We start from the raw sequence: 21,000 nt of genomic DNA, 5'->3' as shown, positions 1-21,000 counted from the left end.
TTTATGTGTGTATCCCTCTCTGTTCAATTGTCGAACGGTCCTGCTGGAAAACCAGCAATTGATCAGCATATTTATCCAATGACTGCAGCGCTGATGAGTTTATTCTGACTAAGGACTCCTGGCTGTCAAAATACAATAGCACAGCAGAGGAGATTACCGTATCCACATCGCTTGTGTATCAATTTTTATTTTTCAACCTGCTGGTTGAATGCAATAAACACTCCATGTATAGCCAGCTTTACATTGCCAGGCCAAAGTGCAGTCACATGGGAGTGGCAGTGGGCTTGGGCCAATTCAAATACTGTATTTTCCTGAGATTGTTGGGGAGCTCCTCTGGTGGATCCAGTGGGAGGAAAGAAATTCTAAATGTCAGCATCAGAAGGTTCCTGCTTTAAAGTGAAATATTGAGGTGTTTTATTTTTACATTTAACAGGAAAATATATTTCCAGTTTCAATTCACTAGAAATACACTATTTCTCTATCGTTCATTGATGGACGCAGTCTCTGTTCTTCATAACAGTAGGGTTATGCTGCCCCCTACAGGAGTAGGACACTAGGTAGAAAATAGTTCTGGCTACGCCTATGGGCAGTCCCAGGATGTCAATTTTAATCTGCCTAGTCTGGAGTGAGGACCTAGTTCCTTGCTGGGATCTCTGGTCCTGGCAAAAGTTTTTTCCTACATAGTTTCTTTTACCGGATTTTTTTCCTGTGAGACCTGCAAGCAACTAAGCCGGAACTGGGTGACGGGCTGGATATATAGATCCAGTGGTCACCCCAGCCACCAGCGTGCGTGCGCAGACCCCAGCTCCACGCTAGGTTGGCCGCAACATAGCCCCATCGGAGGGGGACTGGCCCTGTGAGTTAAAACGTCTCGCCAGGTCGCATATGACCGGGTCTAGGCCCGAGTCGCAGCGTTCCTATTAGCTGACAGCCCCCCCACTTCGGCAGAGAGGGGTTCTGTCAGAAGATGGCACCCGCCTGTTTCAGGTACGGTAAGTAAATTGTTCCCCCCTCTCCCCCCGGTGGGTTTTGGGGTGGACTCAGGCCCCTCCTTAGGACGGTCGGACCCTCGCGCCCCGGGTTACGCTCTGTCCTGTCACGCACCCCTCCACCTGTCCCCCCCCCACCACTGGGGCTATGGAATGCTTGAAGCTACTCCCAGGGGCTGGGACCGAGCGTAAGGCTGATGACGGGGGAGGGGTGCGCCACTGGGCGAACGATCGGGCGGGGGGGGATTCACCTGTCACTTCCAGGGCCCCCTTTCTGTCGATCCCATCTAGGAGGCTGATAGTGTGGATGACAACTCTCCCTCCGCCACCACTCAAGAAAAGGCGCTGGTGTACGCATTGATTGTATCTGTGTGTGAGACCCTAAAAATGGAGGACACAGTTGTGACTGCAGCTGAGGCACAGGTTACGGTTGGCACTCACAAGCCATCCAGAGAGGCAAAGGGTTTCCCTCTTCCCACGTATTTTGACAACATGGTCAAAAAAGAATGGGGCCGCCCAAAGCTCCCCCCTGGGGTGCCTAAGCAGATTGCTAGACGCTACCCCTTTGAGGAGTCCTTTATAAAAAAAAAGTGGACTTTGCCACCTACGGTGGACCCTCCGGTCTCCAGACTGAATAAAGCTACCATGATCCCAGTGGAGGATTCCTCGTTTTTTAAGGATCCGGTGGATAGAAAGGCAGGGTCCGTGGCCTGTAATATATACTCCCTGGCGGGGTCTGCACTAAGACCGGTGTTTACAATTGCCTTTTTGTCACAAACCTTGCCTGAATGGGCTAAGTTACTACGCTGTGACCTGGAGGGGGTACAAATCCCCCCTGCTTTTGCGGAGCTGGCGGACCAGTCGATGCAGGGGCTGCACTTTGTTTGCGACAGCCTCGCTGGATGAGGCTCCAATATTGGCCCAACTGTCGGTTTTGGCAGTGGTCCTCTGGCGTATACTTTGACTAAAATGCTGGTCTGCAGATCATACCTCAAAGAAGGCCTTGACGGATCTTCCTTTCTAAGGTGATTGCCTGTTTGGGGCTACCCTTGACGACGTTATCAAAGGTCTTACAGGGAGTAAGAGTACCTTTCTCCCACAGGCTAACAAGGATAAGGACTCTCGTCATAGATGGGTTCCCTCCTTTTCAGCACACAAAAAGTGATAAAGGATCAAAGTCCTTCAAGGCCTCCTCGGGTGGCTCCAAACGACCCTGGTCTGGCAAACAGAAATCGGGTTTCTCCAGACCTGCGGATAAGACCCCTTCAGCCTGAAGGTGCGCCTTCATCCCTATCTGGGGTGGGGGCGTCTTTGCCGGTTCCCGGACCTATGGTTATCCCGTATACAGGACAAGTGAGTTCACAAGGTGATACGGTCCGGTTGCAAGATCGAGTTTCGATCTGTCCCGCCGGTAAGGTTTTTCTCTTCCAATGTACGACTGTCCCCGGATCGCTTACAGGCTCTCTTTGGGGCAGTACAGGACCTGTTACAACAAGAAATAATAGTTCCGCTTCCGTATTCGGAACGTTTTCAGGGCTTTTACTCAAACCTGTTTATGGTCCCCTGGAAGGAGGGCAAGGTGCATCCAATTCTGGACCTAAAGACACTGAATTACTTCGTGCGAGTTCCAAAGATGGAATCTGTTTCTCACGGTGGTGGCCTCCCTACACCAGGGGGATTTCTTGGCCTTCATAGACATCAAAGATGCCTACCTTCACATCCTGATATGTGCAGGACATCAACGGTTTCTCCGCTTTGCCATGGGAGAGGATCAATATCAGTTTGTGGCGTTACCCTTTGGTCTCGCCTCTGCTCCTCGGGTCTTCACAAAGGTGTTGGCTCCGGTCCTGGCATTGTTACACCAGCGGGGGATATAGGTCTTGAGTTACCTGGACGATCTGCTTCTCCGTGCAGAGTCTCCCACGGTGCTGGTGACAAACTTAGAGATCACCATAAGAACTCTGGAGGAGTTCGGGTGGCTTCTGAAACTTGAGAAGTCATCCCTGGTTCCTTCCATGTGACTGGACTATCTGGGTCTGATTTTGGATTCGTCCTCAGCCAGGGTGTTTATTCCTCTGGAAAAACTTGATGGTGTCGTCCTTCGAGGCGATCCCTTTCGCTCAATTCCACACGAGAATCCTCCAGAAGGAAATCCTTCTCAAATGGAACAAAGATCCAATTTCCCTGGACAACCAGATCCAGCTGAGCCAGGGGACCAGGGGGTGCCTGATATGGTGGCTTCGGTCCTGAGAGCGATCAGGCTTTGCCTAGTCCACTGGACGGAGTATCTTCAAGGCTGTCCGGTGCTCATTCAATTGGACAATGCCATGGCTGTGGCTTATGTTAATTACCAAGGGGGCACCAGGAGTGTCCTTGCGGCCTTAGAGGTGGCAAGCATTCTTCGATGGACGGAACGCTTTGTTCCAGCTCTTTCCGCTGTTCACATTCCAGGAGTGGAAAATTGGCAGCGGATTACCTCAGTCGGCAGACCTTGGATGAAGGGGAATGGTCTCTCCCCCTGGAGGTGTTCCAGCAGTTGTGCCTTCATTGGGGCACTCAAGAAGTAGATCTATTGGCATCTCAGATCAACAAGAAAGTGCAGAGGTTTGTGGGCCGATCTTGGGACCCTCTGGCAGACGCCACAGACGCACTGGTGGCTCTGTGGGGTCAGTACCAGCTGATCTATGCTTTTCCCCCTCTCAAGTTGCTGCCAAGACTTCTTCAGTGGATCGAGGTGGAATGGATTCCGGTCATCCTTGTGGCTCCGGGCTGGCCTCGCCGAGCTTGGTATGCCGACCATGTCAGGCTAGTCACAGACGTTTCTTGGAGACTTCCTCTCAGGGAGGATCTACTGTCTCAAGGGCCAATCTTCCATCCTGCTTTACAGTCGCTGGCTTTGATGGCTTAGCTGTTGAAAGCCAGGTGCTGAAGGACAGGGGATTGTCTACTTCAGTGATTCCCACTCTGCTTAAAGCGAGAAAAGCGACTTCTAGAAAGATTTATCATCGTACGTGAAAGTCGTATATTGCGTGGTGTGAGTCTATTGGGGTCCCCCCTCGTTCTTACTTGGTGGCTCAGATCTTGGCCTGCCTTCAATGGGGAGTTGATCAAAAATTGGCCTGGAGTACCATCAAGGGTCCGATCACGGCATTGGCAATTTTCTTCCAAAGGCCACTAGACACCCATTCCCTGGTGCGTAACTTTGTCCAGGGGGTGAGACACTTGGCACCTCCGATGCGTTGCCACCTTGGAACCTTAAAGCGGAGTTCCATCCTAAAGTGGAACTTCCGCTCTTTTGCTTCCTCCCCCCCTCTGGTACCACATTTGGCACCTTTCAGGGGGGAGGGGGGAACGGGTACCTGTTTTTGCATCTTTTTGTTCTGATGAGTCCTATGTTGCCTGGTTGGCTATTTTTCAGCCTTGGGGAATTATTTTCTGCTGTTCCCACCCCTCATCTTTAAGGCACTTCTTTGGGACGCCCCTACTGTTATGAAGAACAGAGACTGCGTCCATCAATGAACGATAGAGAAAATTGGATTTTTGTCTTACCTTAAAAACCTTAAAATCCTTTTTTTCTCTGAAGTTTGATGGACACAGTATCCCCCTCTATTTTGAATTGGGTTGGTATTGTTTTCCCTGACACTGCTTTGATACAAAACTGACATCCTATTGCGGGGAGAGAGGGTATACCCCCTGGGACTGCCCATAGGCGTAGCCAGAACTTTTTTTGCCTAGTGTCCTACTCCTGTAGGGGGGCAGCATAACAAAGACTGCATCCGTCAATGAACTTCAGAGAAAAGGATTTTACAGTAAGACAAAAATCCAATTATTACCAAAAGTATTGCGGCGCATGCTTTTTAGACCCACGTGAACTTTAATGTCATCCCAGTCTTAGTCTGTAGGGTTCAATATTGAGTTGGGCCACCCTTTGCAGCTATAACAGCTTCACCTCATCTGGGAAGGCTGTCCCCAAGATTTAGAAGTGTGTCTATGGGATTCTTTGACCATTCTTCTAGACGCGCATTTGTGAGGTCAGGCACTGATGTTGGACGAAAAGGCCAGTCAAGTTCCTCTACCCCAAACTCGCTCATTCATGTCTTTATGGACCTTTATGGGTTTTTTTTTTTTGTTCAGCGGGTAAGCTTGGTGCCTTAGTTCCAGTGAAGGGAACTCTTAGGACGTGTGCATACCAAGACATTTTGGACAATTTCATGCTCCCAACTTCATGGGAACAGTTTGGGGAATTCCCCTTCTTGTTCCAACATTATCGCGCACCAGTCCAGAAACAAGGTCCATAAAGACATGGATGAGCGAGTTTGGGGTGGAGGAACTTGACTGGCCTGCCTGAATTCGATATAACACCTTTGAGATGAATTAGAGCGGAGACTGTGATCCAAGCCTTCTTGTCGAACATCAATGCCTGACCTCACAAATGCGCTTCTGGAAGAATGGTCAAACATTCCCATAGACACACTCTTAAACCTTGTTCACAGCCTTCACAGATGGGTTAAAGCTGTTATAGCTACAAAGGGGTGGGCCAACTTAATATTGAACCCTACAGACTAAGACTGGGATGCTATTAAAGTTCATGTGTGTGTAAAGGCAGACCACCCAATACTTTTGGTAATATAGAGTACATTGGTGTTACACTCTACTGCTCCAAAGATGGTAATGAGATGCTTGCAGGACCTATAAATCTCACCCCATACAACACTTTAAAAAGGATCAGTCCATTAAAGGGTACACCAGTGGCTGTTAATGCGCTCTTCCAAACAGTTGACTTAACCCTCACTAAATGGGAAGATGTCTTCCTAGACTTAATTTATGGGATGACATCTACCTGTCTATAGCAAGTCTTAACCTTAATAGTGGATCTGCATGGCAAATGAAGCCCAGCCACAAGTAAGATGAGACAATCAAAATAACAGCTTCTTCATATTCTCCCAGTGGTGTAGGCTTTAGAAAAATGTCCTAAATGTTAGATAATTTCTGATGTTTATATTTTTTACTCATAGTGGTAATAAAGGTTTGAGCTCAACACAACATACAAGACACTGACATAAAATGTGCTCCCAGTATAAAATGAAATGAGAAGCTCACTTATTGCTTTGACCTTGCTGCTAACCTTGTGATTGTCTTTTGATGACAGGAGGAAATGGCTGAACTCAAGGCACAGCTATACCTACTAGAAAAGGAGAAGAAAGCTTTAGAACTAAAGTTGAGCACACGGGATGCCCAGGAACAAGCCTACTTGGTTCATATTGAGCACCTTAAGTCTGAAGTGGAAGAGCAGAAAGAACAGAGGATGCGGTCGCTGAGTTCAGCCAGCAGCAGCAGCAAAGACAAGATGGGAAAGGTGAGACCACAGATATAGCTTTACGTTTTTATTAGGTCTTTTTAGAGCATGGAACCACCTGGGCATGCTTCCTTTTTATGACTCCCTTCACCTTCGCAGAGACAAAGGTTCTACGATACTGTAAATGAATTAGGGGCCCATAGAGCTCTTGAAAGTAATCTTTGATGGAACTACCATGGAATGGGAGATTAGACAAGGCTTTTTAATAAGGTTTACAGTATTGGGGGGGTTTGAACTTATACTGAACAAAATTATAAACGCAACACTTTTTTGTTTTTGCCTCCCATTTTCATTTTTCATGAGCTCAACTCAAAGATCTAAGACTTTTTCTATGTACACAAAAGGCCTATTTCTCTCAAATATTGTTCACAAATCTGTCTAAATATCTGTTAGTGAGCACTTCCCTTTTGCTGAGATAATCCATCCACCTCACAGGTGTGGCATATCAAGATGCTGATTAAACAGCATGATTATTGCACAGGTGTGCCTTAGGCTGGCCACAATAAAAGGCCACTCTAAAATGTGAAATTTTATCACACAGCACAATGCCACAGATGTCGCAAGTTTTGAGGGAGCGTGCAATTGGCATGCTGACTGCAGGAATGTCCACCAGAGCTGTTGCCCATAAATTGAATGTTCATTTCTCCACCATAAGCCATCTTCAAAGGCATTTTAGAGAATTTGACAGTACATTCAACAGGCCTCACAACCGCAGACCACGTGTAACCGCACCAGCCCAGTACCTCCACATCCAGCATCTTCACCTCCAAGATAGTCTGAGACCATCCACGCAGACAGCTGCTGCAACAATGGGTTTGCGTAACCAAAGAATTTCTGCACAAATTGTCAGAAACCATCTCAGGGAAGCTCATCTGCATGCTTGTCATCCTCATCAGGGTCTCAACCTGACTGCAGTTCGTTGTCGTAACCAACTTGAGTGGGCGAATGCTCACATTTAATGGCATCTAGCATTTTAGAAAGGTGTTCTCTTCACGGATGAATTTCGGTTTTCACTGTACAGGGCAGATAGCAGACAGCGTGTATGGCGTCATGTGGGTGAGCGGTTTGCTAATGTCAGTGTTGTGGATCGAGAGGCCCATAGTGGTGGTGGGGTTATGGTATGGGCAGGCGTATGTTATGGACAACAAACACGTGTGAATTTTATTGATGGCATTTTGAATGCACAGAGATACCGTGACAGGATCCTGAGGCCCAATGTTGTGCCATTCATCCACGACCATAACCTCATGTTGAAGCATGATAATGCATTGCCCCATGTTGCAAGAATCTGTACACAATTTCTGGAAGCTGAAAACATCCCAGTTCTTGCATGGCCAGCATACTCACCAGGCATGTCACCCATTGAGCATGTTTGGGATGCTCTGGATTGGCGCATACAACCGCGTGTTCCAGGTCCTGCCAATATCCAGCAACTTCGCGCAGCCATTGAAGAGGAGTGGACCAACATTCCACAGGCCACAATCAACAACCTGATCAACTCTATGCGAAGGAGATGTGTTGCACTGCATGAAACAAATGGTGGTCACACCAGATACTGACCCCCCCCAAATACAGTAAAACTGCACATTTTAGAGTGGCCTTTATTGTGGCCAGCCTAAGGCTCATCTGTGCAATAATCATGCTGTCTAATCAGCATCTTGCTATGCCACACCTGTGAGGTGGATGGATTATGTCGGCAAAGGAGAAGTGCTCACTAACACAGATTTTGACAGATTTGTGAACAATATTTGAGAGAAATTGGCATTTTGTTTACATAGAAATAGTCTTAGATCATTGAGTCCAGCTCATGAAAAATGGGTGCAAAAACAAAAGTGTTGTGTTTATAATTTTGTTCAGTGTATGATGTATGCCTTCCCTGAGTTTTAGATAGCTTTAATGCAAATGATTAAGAAAAACATTTTGGCATCATGGCATTGCTTTTTGTGTGCTCACAGTATATCTGTGACTGACACAGGGTTAGCAGTAATGTTTTATGTTTCAATCATTTTTATTGTAAAGAACAAACCGGACAGAGGGAATACAGACAGTAGTACACACAAATGAAAACTAACACATTCAAGCTGGATCACAGAACCCAAAAACGGAAAAAAGACATACAACAGAACCCAGTTCAAGAGATAAATCAACCGTAGAGGACAACATGACCCCCACTTGGGAGAATACTAACATCTTGGTAGATCATATAAACTTTCTCGAGTATAAAAAAACTCAATGAACAAAATCGGATATTGGAAGAGAAAATGGGAGGGGGGGGGGGGGAAGCTATTCTCTGGGCTCACGTCCTACCAACCACTGTCAGAACCAATCCCATGTCAATCGGGGCTGACTACGTTTTAATCTATATCAAAAACAATGTCCCTATGGGGCGGTTACCATGGACATAAATGGGTAAAGCAGTGCCACATCCTATTCAATCTAGACAGAAAAAAATTAGCACAACATGGACTTTAACGGCACATAGTAAGAAATGATCTATAGGTATAAAATCGAATATATTTATTCACATTTTTTTTTTTAAACGGTATATATAATTTATACCCAAAAAATCACAAAAATAAAAAATTGTACAAATAGTGGACATAGTATGTACCCGCATTCTACATATATTGATATCATTAAGCATATGGGTGCCCAATAACACTTCATATTAATGTTTTCACAAAATAAACGTGTAACTTTCCTTCACAAATTCCACTGATGGATATTCTCTATTGTTCAGGAAGATCGATTCAGAGATGGTAGAAGATGGTGGAGTGCAACTCTAATGCTTATCATCTGTTTAGAGCTTAGACTTCCAACATGTTTCGCACATTTACGCTTCCTCAGGGGCCTATCAAATGTGCACTAAACAATAACAACTGATGAGTAAAACAATAATTCACATGGAACTATACTGTAGTTTGAGCATAATACATTGAATGTAATTTTACTTATCTACAAAAATCACCATAAAACATATATAGAATTTTCAACATATAACCAATATGTCATCTGGTAAAAAGCGGCTATATTCACCAGAAGGAAGGCCAACTGACAGGACGATCCCAGAAATATGGAGGTGGGGATGCATCCATGGACATAAGTACTCTAATGACAAATATCCCAAATAATGATGATAATAGAAACATACGCCATAAATTCTTCTAATTATGTAATTTAAAATGAGTATAACTAATAACGGCAGTGAAGATGACTCACACAAGAATATTTTGAATAAAACTAGGGATATAAATACATATAAATGTCCACATCAGGGACAGATTGGAGACATGGGGGTAGTCAACTACTTGTATAAATATATTATATTTTATTTTATTCCTATAGATCATTTCTTACTGTGTGCCGTTAAAGTCCATGTTGTGCAAAAAAAATTTTTTTTCTGTCTAATGCCCCGTACACACGTGCAGATTATCTGCAGACTTACCTTTTCTATGTAGTGCAAGGGCCTGCCGGATTGCATACAAATTGAAAGTGTTTAGGTTTGACCTCATATTATATGGTTTTGGTAAGTCTGCAGACAAAAGTCTGCAGATAATCTGCACGTGTGTATGGGGCATTAGTTTTAAGCTATTAATACAATTTAACCGGTTGCCGACCGCCGCACGACTATATACTGCGGCGGTCAGCCCCGGCCAGGCAGAGTGACGTATCGGTACGTCACTCGCCTGTCACTGACTTGCGAGCCTATAGCGAGCGGGCGCGCGCCCGCCGAGGCGCGCGCCCGCCGCGGCTCGTTCACAGGCAAGTCAGTGCGTGTGACCGGCGGACTCGATGTCCGCCGGCCACACTACGATCGCTCCTGTGAAGGGAGAAAGACAGAGCAGCTTGTGTAAACAAGCTGCCTGTCAGTTCTCCCTGTGTAAAAGTAAAGATCTGACCGTTCTACTATGTAGAACGGTTGATCTTTGCTTTTACACCAATAGCAATGTCCCTACACAGTAGAAAGCACGCCCCTAGGACACACTTAACCCCTCCCTTCCCAATAAAGTTAACCCCTTCCCTGCCAGTGTCATTTTTGCAGTAACAGTGCATATGTATAGCACTGATTACTGCAGTAATGTCACTGGTAACCCCAAAAGTGTCAAAAATGTCAGTCAAGGGTCCGATCTGTCCGCCGCAATGTCGCAGTACCGAAAAAAAAATCGCAGATCGCCGCCATTACGCGTTAAAAAAAAAAACACCAAAAATGACAAAAATCTTTCTCTTTGTTAGTAAACGCGATAACTTTTGCGCAAACCAATCAAAATACGCTTTTTGCGATTTTTTTTTACCAAACATAGGTAGCATAAAACAAATTGGCCGAAAAATGTTAAAAAATTTTGATTTTTACTTTTTTTTTTGGGGAATTTCATATAAAAAAATGTGAAAAATATTGTTATTTTTGCAAAATTTACGCTCTTTTTTTGTTTATAGCGCGTGATCAAAAAATCGCACAGGTGATCAAATACCACCAAAAGAAAGCTCTGTTTGTGGGAAAAAAAGGACGTCAAATTCGTTTAGGTACAGCGTCGCACGACCGCGCAATTGTCCGTTAAAGTCACGCAGTAAAAAATCGCAAAAAAACCCCTGGTCCTTTAGCAGCCAAATCCTCCGGGGCTTAAGTGGTTAAAATGGTCTGAGTCCATATATAACAACCATGGGCACTAAATGTTAAAGTGGATCTCTGTCCTCTCATACAGCTGGACTGTCAATTCCTCCATGCACATGATATGACACAACTCCTTAGCCTATTCAGAAATCGTCTGGCTTATAACCGATTTCCAGTGTTACAGTATAATGACGCGTGCAGTTTACCTAGAATGTTAGTCAATGTTTTTGGTTTGCTGAAAATCATATACTGTATGTGTTATTCAATAACTGCAGCCTTGACCTGTAGCCTTAGTTTGTTTCAGTTCCATTATTTGGTCCTTAGTGGATGCATATACCATGCATATGGTGCATGCTTGTTCTTCTGATTAGTCAAGTGCTGCACTGTTGGTGAGTTGGGGACTCTGTGAAATGTGTCCAATACATTATTCATGATTTTCCAGGACTATTATTTGATTTTCTGTTCTTTGTTTAGTCATACTCTGAGCCGCCAGCTTCCCAGAGTGAGCATGTTATTAACTTCTATACTCTGTGTCTTGTCATACTTCCTTTGCAATATTAAAATGATCTATTTCTTTTCTCTTTGTAATGTCTGCATCTGTACTAGAAAGACATTTATTTAATAGATTAATCAAGTGCTTTGCTGCCACTAGCTGTGTGTTGTGCTAATTATGCGTGCAATACAAGTTAACCATGAATGATGTTATATATTTTCTTGTTACATAGGAATCCATAGAAGGTTCTGCATTATCCTTGTCTGAGCTAAGAACGTACAATGACAGTGAACTTACATCAGAACTCACCAGTGCACTAAAAAGGTAAGTGCCCAAACTGCAGAAGTAGTAGCAAAGAAATTGGAGAGGTTACCCATAAAGACAGATTCCAAATTTAAAGTGTTACTAAACCCAGGACGCCCCATTCACTATATCTGGTCTCACACAGAACATGGAAATGCAATTATTTTAGTATATAAACTGCTAAATACCTCTTTTCATCAGCAGTATATAGAAGACTTGTGACTTCTAGTGTCTGGTTGAAGCTTGTAGGAGGAGTTTTCATTCTACTTGGGACCCCTGACCCTCTGTTTGGACAGTGCTGATTGGCCCTGTGCTGATCACATGCACCCTCCTGAGAAAAAAAAAAAAACGAGCAATACACACCAAACTTAGCACGTGCAGAGTGACTCCAAAGGCCTTGTCTTATCAGGAGATGGATTGGGGACAGTGGAAGAAGGGGTGGATCAGGGGAGATTGGATCAAACAGCCTTTTTACATAGTGCAAAAGATTAACCCCTAAGGTTCCACAGTGAGTATAACAAGCATGCTTTACTACATATACAGACTGATTTTACTGTTGTGAGTTTAGTACCACTTTAAGAACTTGGATCAATTGGCGTGTCTCATCGGCATCAGTTTTACTTCAGTTTGAGACTCTTGAGATAATTCAAAATTAATCGACAGGTACATTTGACCCCGTTCTGACTTGCATTTGACCTACTTTAAACAGGTTTTACATTCCCATGGATTTGCAAAAAGCATTATTGCACTTTGTTTGATAATGTACTTAACATGTTCATTGTGAATCACAAAGTAAGATGTATTTCAATGTGAAGAAGGATGCTGCCTTTCCTTTCAGCTCATTCTCATAGGAGCCAATCAAGGTTTCCTCAGGCAACATTGCTTTGGGACTGTTGGTTTGTATATCATTTATCTGTGATCTGCCATTTACAGGATCTCTACAAAATCAGAACCTTGTATTTATGAGGTCTTCGTGCCGAGTGGGGTGATGTAAACTTTTGGAAAACAAAGGATGGGCACATCCCAAGCCATGAAAAGGTCCCAAACTACAAACCTCTTTGGTCATGAGGATGGCACAATAAAAGTAGCTTGTGGAGCGGACAATGTGCATGTTTACTCACACTCTCACCATAGAAAGTTTTAGGCCCCGTTCACACTGGGGCGATCCGACTTCCCCGGGCGACCACACAGGTCACGGCGCGCTGCTCGCACCGCGACCTCGGAGCGGCCGGCACGGACTTCATAACATTGAAGTCTATGCAGGTCGCTCCGGGTCGCCCCAAAGAAGCTCCGGACCCTTTTTCTAAGTCGGAGCGACTTGTGTCGCTCCTATTAGAACGGGTCCACCGCTTCTGTATGGCAGACGACCTACGGCGACCTGTCAGGCGACCAGGTCGCCTGACAGGTCGCCCCCAGTGTGAACGGGGGCTGAATCTCAGCCGGTTCAGCAGAGACCAGCCAAGATTTGATCAATGCATGGAAAAGTTGATTTTACCCAAGTTGATCAATCTTGTGTACAACCAGCATGTCAGATTTCTAGTATGCAGTTTTTGCCAGCAGCTACAGCCGCTAGCAATAACTATGGTGTTCTCCTGGCTAAACTAGTGTCAAGAAAGATCATATAAAATCAAGTACTAAGTCCCGGTTCACACTACCGCGACTTGTCAGGCGACTTGGTTGCCTGACAAGTCGCGGCCTATTCTTTGCTATGGGAACCGTTCTAATAGGAGCGACTCAAGTCGCTCTGACTTAGAAAAAGGTTCCTGTACTACTTTTGACAGAAATCGGGGCGACTTGCATTGACTTCCATTATGTGAAGTCCGTGCAAGTTGCACCGAAGTCGCGGTGCATGGCGACTTCACTAGTCGCCCCCGAAGTCGTGTCGCCATAGTGTGAACCGACTCTAAGCATTGTGTGTATTATCAAATAGGCACACATATATATAAATTTTTACAGTGCCATGAATAAATATATTGGCAAATTTTCAGGGAGATTTATTTTAAATGTTCAAGGAAATAATAAAAAATGGTTTTGCATCCAGGCAAAAGCTTTCGGTTTGGTAATGGCAAGCTCAAAGCTGTTGGGTCTCTTGCGCAACAGTTGCATCCAGATCTTCAATTGTGGGAAGCAGAATCCAGTTATCCCTGGTGTCTTGCCCATTACCAGTCCTGATCTGGAAACATGCTTTCTAAACTGTGCTTTAGTAAACAGTGTTATCGATCCTGTGCTTCCACTATGGTGTAAAAAAAATGAGCTGAAAAATCCAGTAAATTTGCTATTTTATTAGCGCCATGTACAATATTCCCAAGCCAGTGACCTGTACCAGGGATCATCTGACGTTTTATACATAATATCAGTATGTTGTATGGTTTTTATTTGGAAAGAAAAAAACTGCGCTAAATATCAAAGAAAAATAGCAGCAACTTAATATGTGACAAGCATCCAAGGTAAATATGTGTGAAAAAAGCTGCGCTAAGTGACAAAAACCATAAGTGATAATAAGTCCAAAAGAGTGCCAAAAGTAGAATATATATTGATAAATAAATAAATGAAGTCCAAAAATTCAACCAAATCTCCACAGGTGCAGATAATGGGTGTATATACTGCTTACCAGATGCAGCAGTGTAGTATGCCTTGAACACAAAATGACCAAGCCAGATGGAAAACCTTAAGGGGGATTCCTCACCAACGATATCCGACCCAGGAGCACAGATTGATGGATGTTGGGGTAAAAAACATACAAAAAAAACATAGCGTGATACTGTATACAAAAGAGTACAAGATAACTGCTCCCGTGTATATCAGAAGAGGAAAGTGCTGATATAGACCACCACCATCACAAGCTGCTTACCAGAAGTGAAAATGAGATAGACAGATCAATCACCATCCAATTCTATTCATGCAACAGCAGCAGTGATATAAGTGTCCCTGCTTACCAGAAACCAAAAGGTTGTAAACATAAAAAGGTTGAGATATCATCCAAGTGTTGATGGTATTCTCTATGTATTCCCAAGTGAATGGAATGTTGCAACGTGAATGGAGCCACCACCGCACTCACAGTCCAATTACCAGGTAAATCAGGTGTAAGGCAACCACTCTATTCAACTAGAGACACCGCTTGGACCGTCACCATATATCACAGCTTACCAGAAATAGACAACTATATTGCATGTATCCCAAATCCAGATGGCACTAGGCAAGTGTTCCTAATCTCCCTTTCGCTGTGAGTGGTCCGGTCCCTTGTCCAGTGAGGCTGACCCGCATACAGGACTCCGATGGTTACATATAAATAATAATAGTGGAGAGCCCCATAGTGTAAAACCATTTAATAAGAAAATAATAAAAGAAATGCACTTACAGATAAGTACGAGTAATAGCGCTGAATCGAAGCCGCCGGCCGGACAGCTTCAAACACCCGCCTGAGCGTCTCACAGAGGTGACGTCAGCGCGCCGCGACCATCGGTGCATTTCTTTTATTATTTTCTTATTAAATGGTTTTACACTATGGGGCTCTCCACTATTATTATTTATATGTAACCATCGGAGTCCTGTATGCGGGTCAGCCTCACTGGACAAGGGACCGGACCACTCACAGTGAAAGGGAGATTAGGAACACTTGCCTAGTGCCATCTGGATTTGGGATACATGCAATATAGTTGTCTATTTCTGGTAAGCTGTGATATATGGTGACGGTCCAAGCAGTGTCTCTAGTTAAATAGAGTGGTTGCCTTACACCTGATTTACCTGCATGAACCTGGTAATTGGACTGTGAGTGCCGTGGTGGCTCCATTCACGTTGCAACATTCCATTCACTTGGGAATACATAGAGAATACCATCAACACTTGGATGATATCTCAATCTTTTTATGTTTACAACCTTTTGGTTTCTGGTAAGCAGGGACACTTATATCACTGCTGCTGTTGCATGAATAGAATTGGATGGTGATTGATCTGTCTATCTCATTTTCACTTCTGGTAAGCAGCTTGTGATGGTGGTGGTCTATATCAGCACTTTCCTCTTCTGATATACACGGGAGCAGTTATCTTGTACTCTTTTGTATACAGTGTCACGCTATGGTTTTTATTTGCTTTTAGAATTTTTGTATATTCAGGTTTTATTCGTTTTTCAAAAAGCATGTATAACAATTCAGTTTGTTACATAAATCACCAATCATATTCAAGCAGTGCTTAAAAAACTTTAACCTCTTAGTGGCCACCCCCCCTTTTCCCTTCCATCCCCCCCCCCCCAAAAAAAAAACCAGACCAAATCCCTTCCAGTCCATTTTCTATTATCTTTTTTACATCTCAACATCTCTCTTATATTTTGTTTTGCCTATCCCTATCCTGGACCTATAAGGTCATATGGCTTTACTGCTAGTCTATATCCCCAACCGTCTCACATACCCAACATCTTGATGATATACTCCTCCGTTTTGTTAAACAGCCAGTCGTCCCCCCCCCCCCCCCCCCCCCGATGTCCAGGTATTTCTCACAAGAGGAGTCTGCTGCAGATATCGGCTCCTCCATGGATCTCCCCCAATCCACCCTTACGGCCCATTCCCTTATGGTCGAGGCTTCTGGGACTCGCCAGAGCGCCGGAATCAAGCTTTTAGCAGTATTCAGTAAGTGAGGCACAAGCATATTTTTTATATACTGTCACCTTTTTCTCCGTGCTGTAAAACAAACAAATTCAAGGTTCCACCCGAATACAGTCTCCTGTAATCCGGTGGATTAACTTAGTGATCTCTCTCCAAAAAAACTGAATCTTAGTGCACTCCCACCACAAATGCGCAAACGTTCCATGGGCTTTACATCCCCTCCAACGAGTTGGGGATAACTCTGCCCCAAACCTCTGGGCTCTCTGCAGGTTAAGGTACCACCTAGCAAACAATTCATAACACATCTCTGTTGTCCTTAGATCTCCCGAAGAACAACAAGCTAGTCTTAAAACCTTCTCCCTCTTTTCTTCGTCTTGAAGGGGTCCTAGTTCCTGTTCCCATTTCTCATTACAGGTTCTAATTCCAAGCAGAATCTTGTATATCTTTGATATGCTATGTTTAATGCATGTGGAGGAGCTAAATAACTTCTCCAGTGGTCTCATATTTTCCATGCCCCGCAGAGGCTGTGGTAGGGAGTGCACAAAGTGTTGCAATTGTGTGCATCTCCATTTATCAAGTGGCATATTCCCCCATTTTTGTGTTTTTTCCAAAAATGTGCACATTCTTTTCCCTACCATTGTATCACTTCATTTTTTGTCCATCTAATAAAATATAAATAATCTTCTTTCCCTGGTTTAAAATAATTTGTCTATTAATGAGATCAAAGGTGCATTATAATCCCAGTGCGCCTTTCTACATAAACTGTCCCATATTCTTAACGTGTTTTCAAGTCAACATTTGCTTTTAGAATGAACAAAACATGCCTCACCTTTGCAAGTCCTTTTTCATTTTATGAAACCATTTTAGGTTTTCAAAAAGATAGGAACACCTTTTGTTTGAGGATAGTCCATATGAAATTTTCCTTGGGAGACTATTGAGCACGGTTTGTGATCTCTAGTGATTATTTCAGTGCAGCACAGCATAGAAATGATCATTTATGGCTCAAAGCATGGAGCAGATAGCTTCCTTGTCTGTTGTTACAGCGCAGTTACAGGCAGACTCTCTGTATTATAATTTACCTTGGCCTGTGATGACAGCTCTTCAAGCACAGGGAATGAAAAGACAGAAGTATACGCCTAAAAGCACATTTGTTTTCTCATCTCTTTAGCTTTTTAAGTTTTAAATGTATTCTAGGGAAAGAGCGTCTAAGATAATCTTTAGAATTCCGTCTTGCCTCTGCATATCAAACCTCTGTGCAGGCGATGGATTCATGTACCTGTACTGCTCAGAAACCCCCACATGGTTTCGACGCACCAAACGGTACGGTGCAGCACAGTTTCACAAAAGAGTCTGGGACTTCTTTCCCTGTGTTTCTCATTGGTAGGGCAGCCCGAACAGATGCAAACAGTGGCAATATGTATGTATTTGATCGAAATTAGTGGATTGATCCTAATGGGCTTTAAAGTAGAACTATGGGCAAAGCTTTTTTTCTTTCTTTTTGGATAGTGTAAGGGAGGGTTACAACCCCTGTCAGTTTATTTTTTTGCCATCTGCGCCCCATTGGGGAGATTTACCTTCACTTCCTGCCCCATAGCCAAAACAGGTAGTGAGATAAAATACCTTTAAATTAGGGGAATTTCTTAGGGACCCCCAGTTCACCAGCACTAATATCCCTATTGGAAGATTTCACCTCTATTACTTTTCTGGGTACAACCAAAAATTGGGGTTTTCTTTTACTTTCACTTTTGGTGATAAAGGTAAACCGTACAAATAGAGACGGTGAATCTTCCTAAAGGGGGCAGAGGTAGCAATAAAAACCTAATAGGTGTTCTAATCTATCTCCACACTATCCAAAACTAAAAAAATGTTAGCAAAGCTGGGAACATTTTTCCTCTATAGGGTTAATGTTCTATTTCACATTTTCTCCTGATATCCCAGATATCCCAGCACAGTGCTGGCATTCACAGAAATGTAGCTGGGCTTCTAGCTGTTATGGTTGAAGTCTAAAATATCAATTTCTGCCTTCTGAAGAAAATGTAATTTTAAATCTCCTCTGTCTCCGTGATGAATTTTAAATTACAGTGTTTGCTTCCTGATGTTCCATTCCAGTGACTGTGCAGAGTGTGGCACACAGCAGGCTTATCATATGAAAATGTCTTTACCCAAGCATAGGCAATCGCTTTGTCGCCTACTTTGTCATACTTTCCATCAGCTTTTTAGGACTTGCTGCTGCTACACACAGAGTTTATACTATGTTTCAGTATGTCCTCTTTCTTTTGGATCTTGGCTATCATTGTGTTCATAATTCACACTAGTGGACTATTCAGATACACCTGTCAGTTTTTTTAGGCGGATCTGAACGGATGCCCCATGCATCTCTATGGGGCATCGGATGTCAGCGGAGACATGTCTGCTGACATCCGATCGGGTCCGTCAAATCTGGACGGATGGAAACCCTATTTTCCATCCATCCAGTGGATCGAATGAGAACGGATAGGTAGTCTGTTCCCATCCTATTCCCCCATAGAGGACAGCGGGGACCTGACAGCTCTGTCTCTGCACACAGAGCGGAGACAAAGCTGCCATCCGCCTGCTCAGCGGGGATTGGCGGATCGATCCTCCGCTGAGATAAACGGAGTCCACCGACGGACTCCCTTGTGTGAAAGGGGCCTAGGGCCTTGTGCCTGAAACAACTGTTGGAAATAAAGGCTCATTAATATTTGCCTGTGCTATACACCAGTAGCTGGTACAGGGGTATAAAGGAATAATTTAGATGCTTCATCCACATTTATTAATAGATATCTAAAGCCAAAGCTTTTTTTTTTATTGGTGAGGGGCTAGCAGCTCGATTTAGATTTTTACCGCAAATGAAAGAAATAGCCATCACTCCTTAAAAGAGAAGTTCAGGGAAAAAATATGCATTTATAATTTTTTTTACTAGGAGCCTGCAAGGCATTGCCATTGTCAGTGTAAGCTGTCTGCTCGTACCCCATACGGGCAAACCGTTAAACAATAAACTATGAAGACTTCATGTACACAGGACGTATGAAAACCTCTCCTGAATGCTGGAAGAGTTAAAAAAAAAGTTTTACTGTGTTTACATGCCGCATTTCTGCACATTTAGAAGTTTTTACATTGTAAAATGGTCAGAAATGTATCCCCATTGAAAACACCTTTAAACGAAACGCCTATAAACGCGTTTAGTTGTGTTTTCACGGTGTTACAAGCATTTGGCGTTTCAAATGCCAAAACCATTTCGTCTGAATGCATTTTTTTTTTTTTTTTTTTTAAATGCCACTAAACTCAACTGCCTCTAAATGACTAAAACATCTCAGTGTACATGGACAGATAAGATAACATAGAGGAGAGTTCAGGGGCTGCTGAAAAATCACCCAACTGCTCCTAAACGTCTGTTTATCAGCAGCAGTGTACATGAGGCCTTAGGGCAGCCTTTTTCAACCAGTGTGCCCAGGCACCCTGGGGTGCCTTGAAAATTGACCAAAAATTGTTTTCAAAAAAAGTTTCCATTGTGCACAACTACAACCTTCTAACTGCCGGAGTCTTAACGACCATTGGCATAATCAGTTGATAAGGAGGATGTCAGTCGCCTGCATGACATCCTTGTTTGACCCTCCCCTGCCCCTCACATTAGCTGAATGATAGAAAACTAAGGGAGAAGAGAAACAATGGAATACTAGTCAGTACCAGTTTACAAACGTGTATTTGCTTTGGATGAATAAATTACCTCTAACAATGGGTGTCCTACTTGGACTTGTTACTACATTATGTAAGACTATTAGAATAGTTTTTACATTTTAGAATGGGGCGCCTTATAATTCTGAAAGGGTGCCTTGACTGAAAAAAGGTTGATGGTTCATTGAGAACTAAAAGCTGACAGCCACAAAGGTGGTTGTCGGTACTTGTAGTTCATTGATTCACAGGTCTCTGTGAATTAATGACGCGGCTATGTGGGTGGAGCCCCGCACAGCCGCATTTGAAAAAAAAATTGTTACAGCAAGTTCGGGGAGAAAATCTCGAACTTACCAGAGGCGGGGGTCGGGGAAAGGCTGCAGCAGTGAGAACAAGTTAAATGTTTTACCCTAAAAACAGGTAGAACGTGTAACAAGTTCTTAAAGGTTAACTTATCCGTTAACTATTCCAGGTCTCATACTAGTACACCCCCTACAGACTAGAGCAATTTTTACAGCAATAACTTTGTCATTACTTACAATTACAAAGGATAAAACAGGTTGTTTTTTAACCACTTGCCAACCGGGCTATAGCCGAATGACAGCTACAGCGTGGCTGGCTAGTTCTGGGATGCCATCATATGACGGCTTGCCGTGATCGTGCTATGGGGCGTGGGTGGCACGCTCTATGATCGAAGTGTCCGGACAGCTCCCCCTACAGAGATACCAGCACACTCTTCTTGTTCTGCAATTATGGTTTACATATGAGCCCATTGTGGCCCCATACCTAGCAGGGTAGAATAATAATTATAGTTTAGATGCCAGGTAGTCAAAACATCTGCTGGGTGGGCTGAGCCAAAGCTGATTGATCATATCATGCATACAATAAACATTTCCAAATTTGACACACTTATCCCAGCAGATAGCAAAAAACCAAACGTTGATTGTCTTTATGTGCCACAA

The 21,000-nt window shown here is 43.7% G+C and overlaps 1 protein-coding gene across 3 annotated transcripts in view; it reads left to right on the top strand.

Moving 5' to 3' along the window:
- MCC (MCC regulator of WNT signaling pathway) overlaps positions 1-21,000 on the top strand; it is a gene marked incomplete at its 5' end in the record, with an annotated part of 565,928 nt that overhangs the window by 526,483 nt on the left and 18,445 nt on the right. For all 3 annotated transcript variants that reach the window (XM_082243687.1, XM_082243688.1, XM_082243689.1), the window contains 2 exons: positions 6,139-6,345; positions 11,680-11,771. In XM_082243687.1, the coding sequence (XP_082099813.1) occupies positions 6,139-6,345; positions 11,680-11,771 (299 nt within the window). The remainder of the gene's footprint in view (positions 1-6,138; positions 6,346-11,679; positions 11,772-21,000) is intronic.

Source organism: Pelophylax lessonae (assembly GCF_965119305.1).
Source record: "Pelophylax lessonae genome assembly, chromosome: 1".
Classification (NCBI taxonomy): Eukaryota; Metazoa; Chordata; class Amphibia; order Anura; family Ranidae; genus Pelophylax; species Pelophylax lessonae.
The sequence above is the reverse complement of the archived record's forward strand: the minus strand, read 5'-3'. Positions and strand labels throughout refer to the sequence as shown.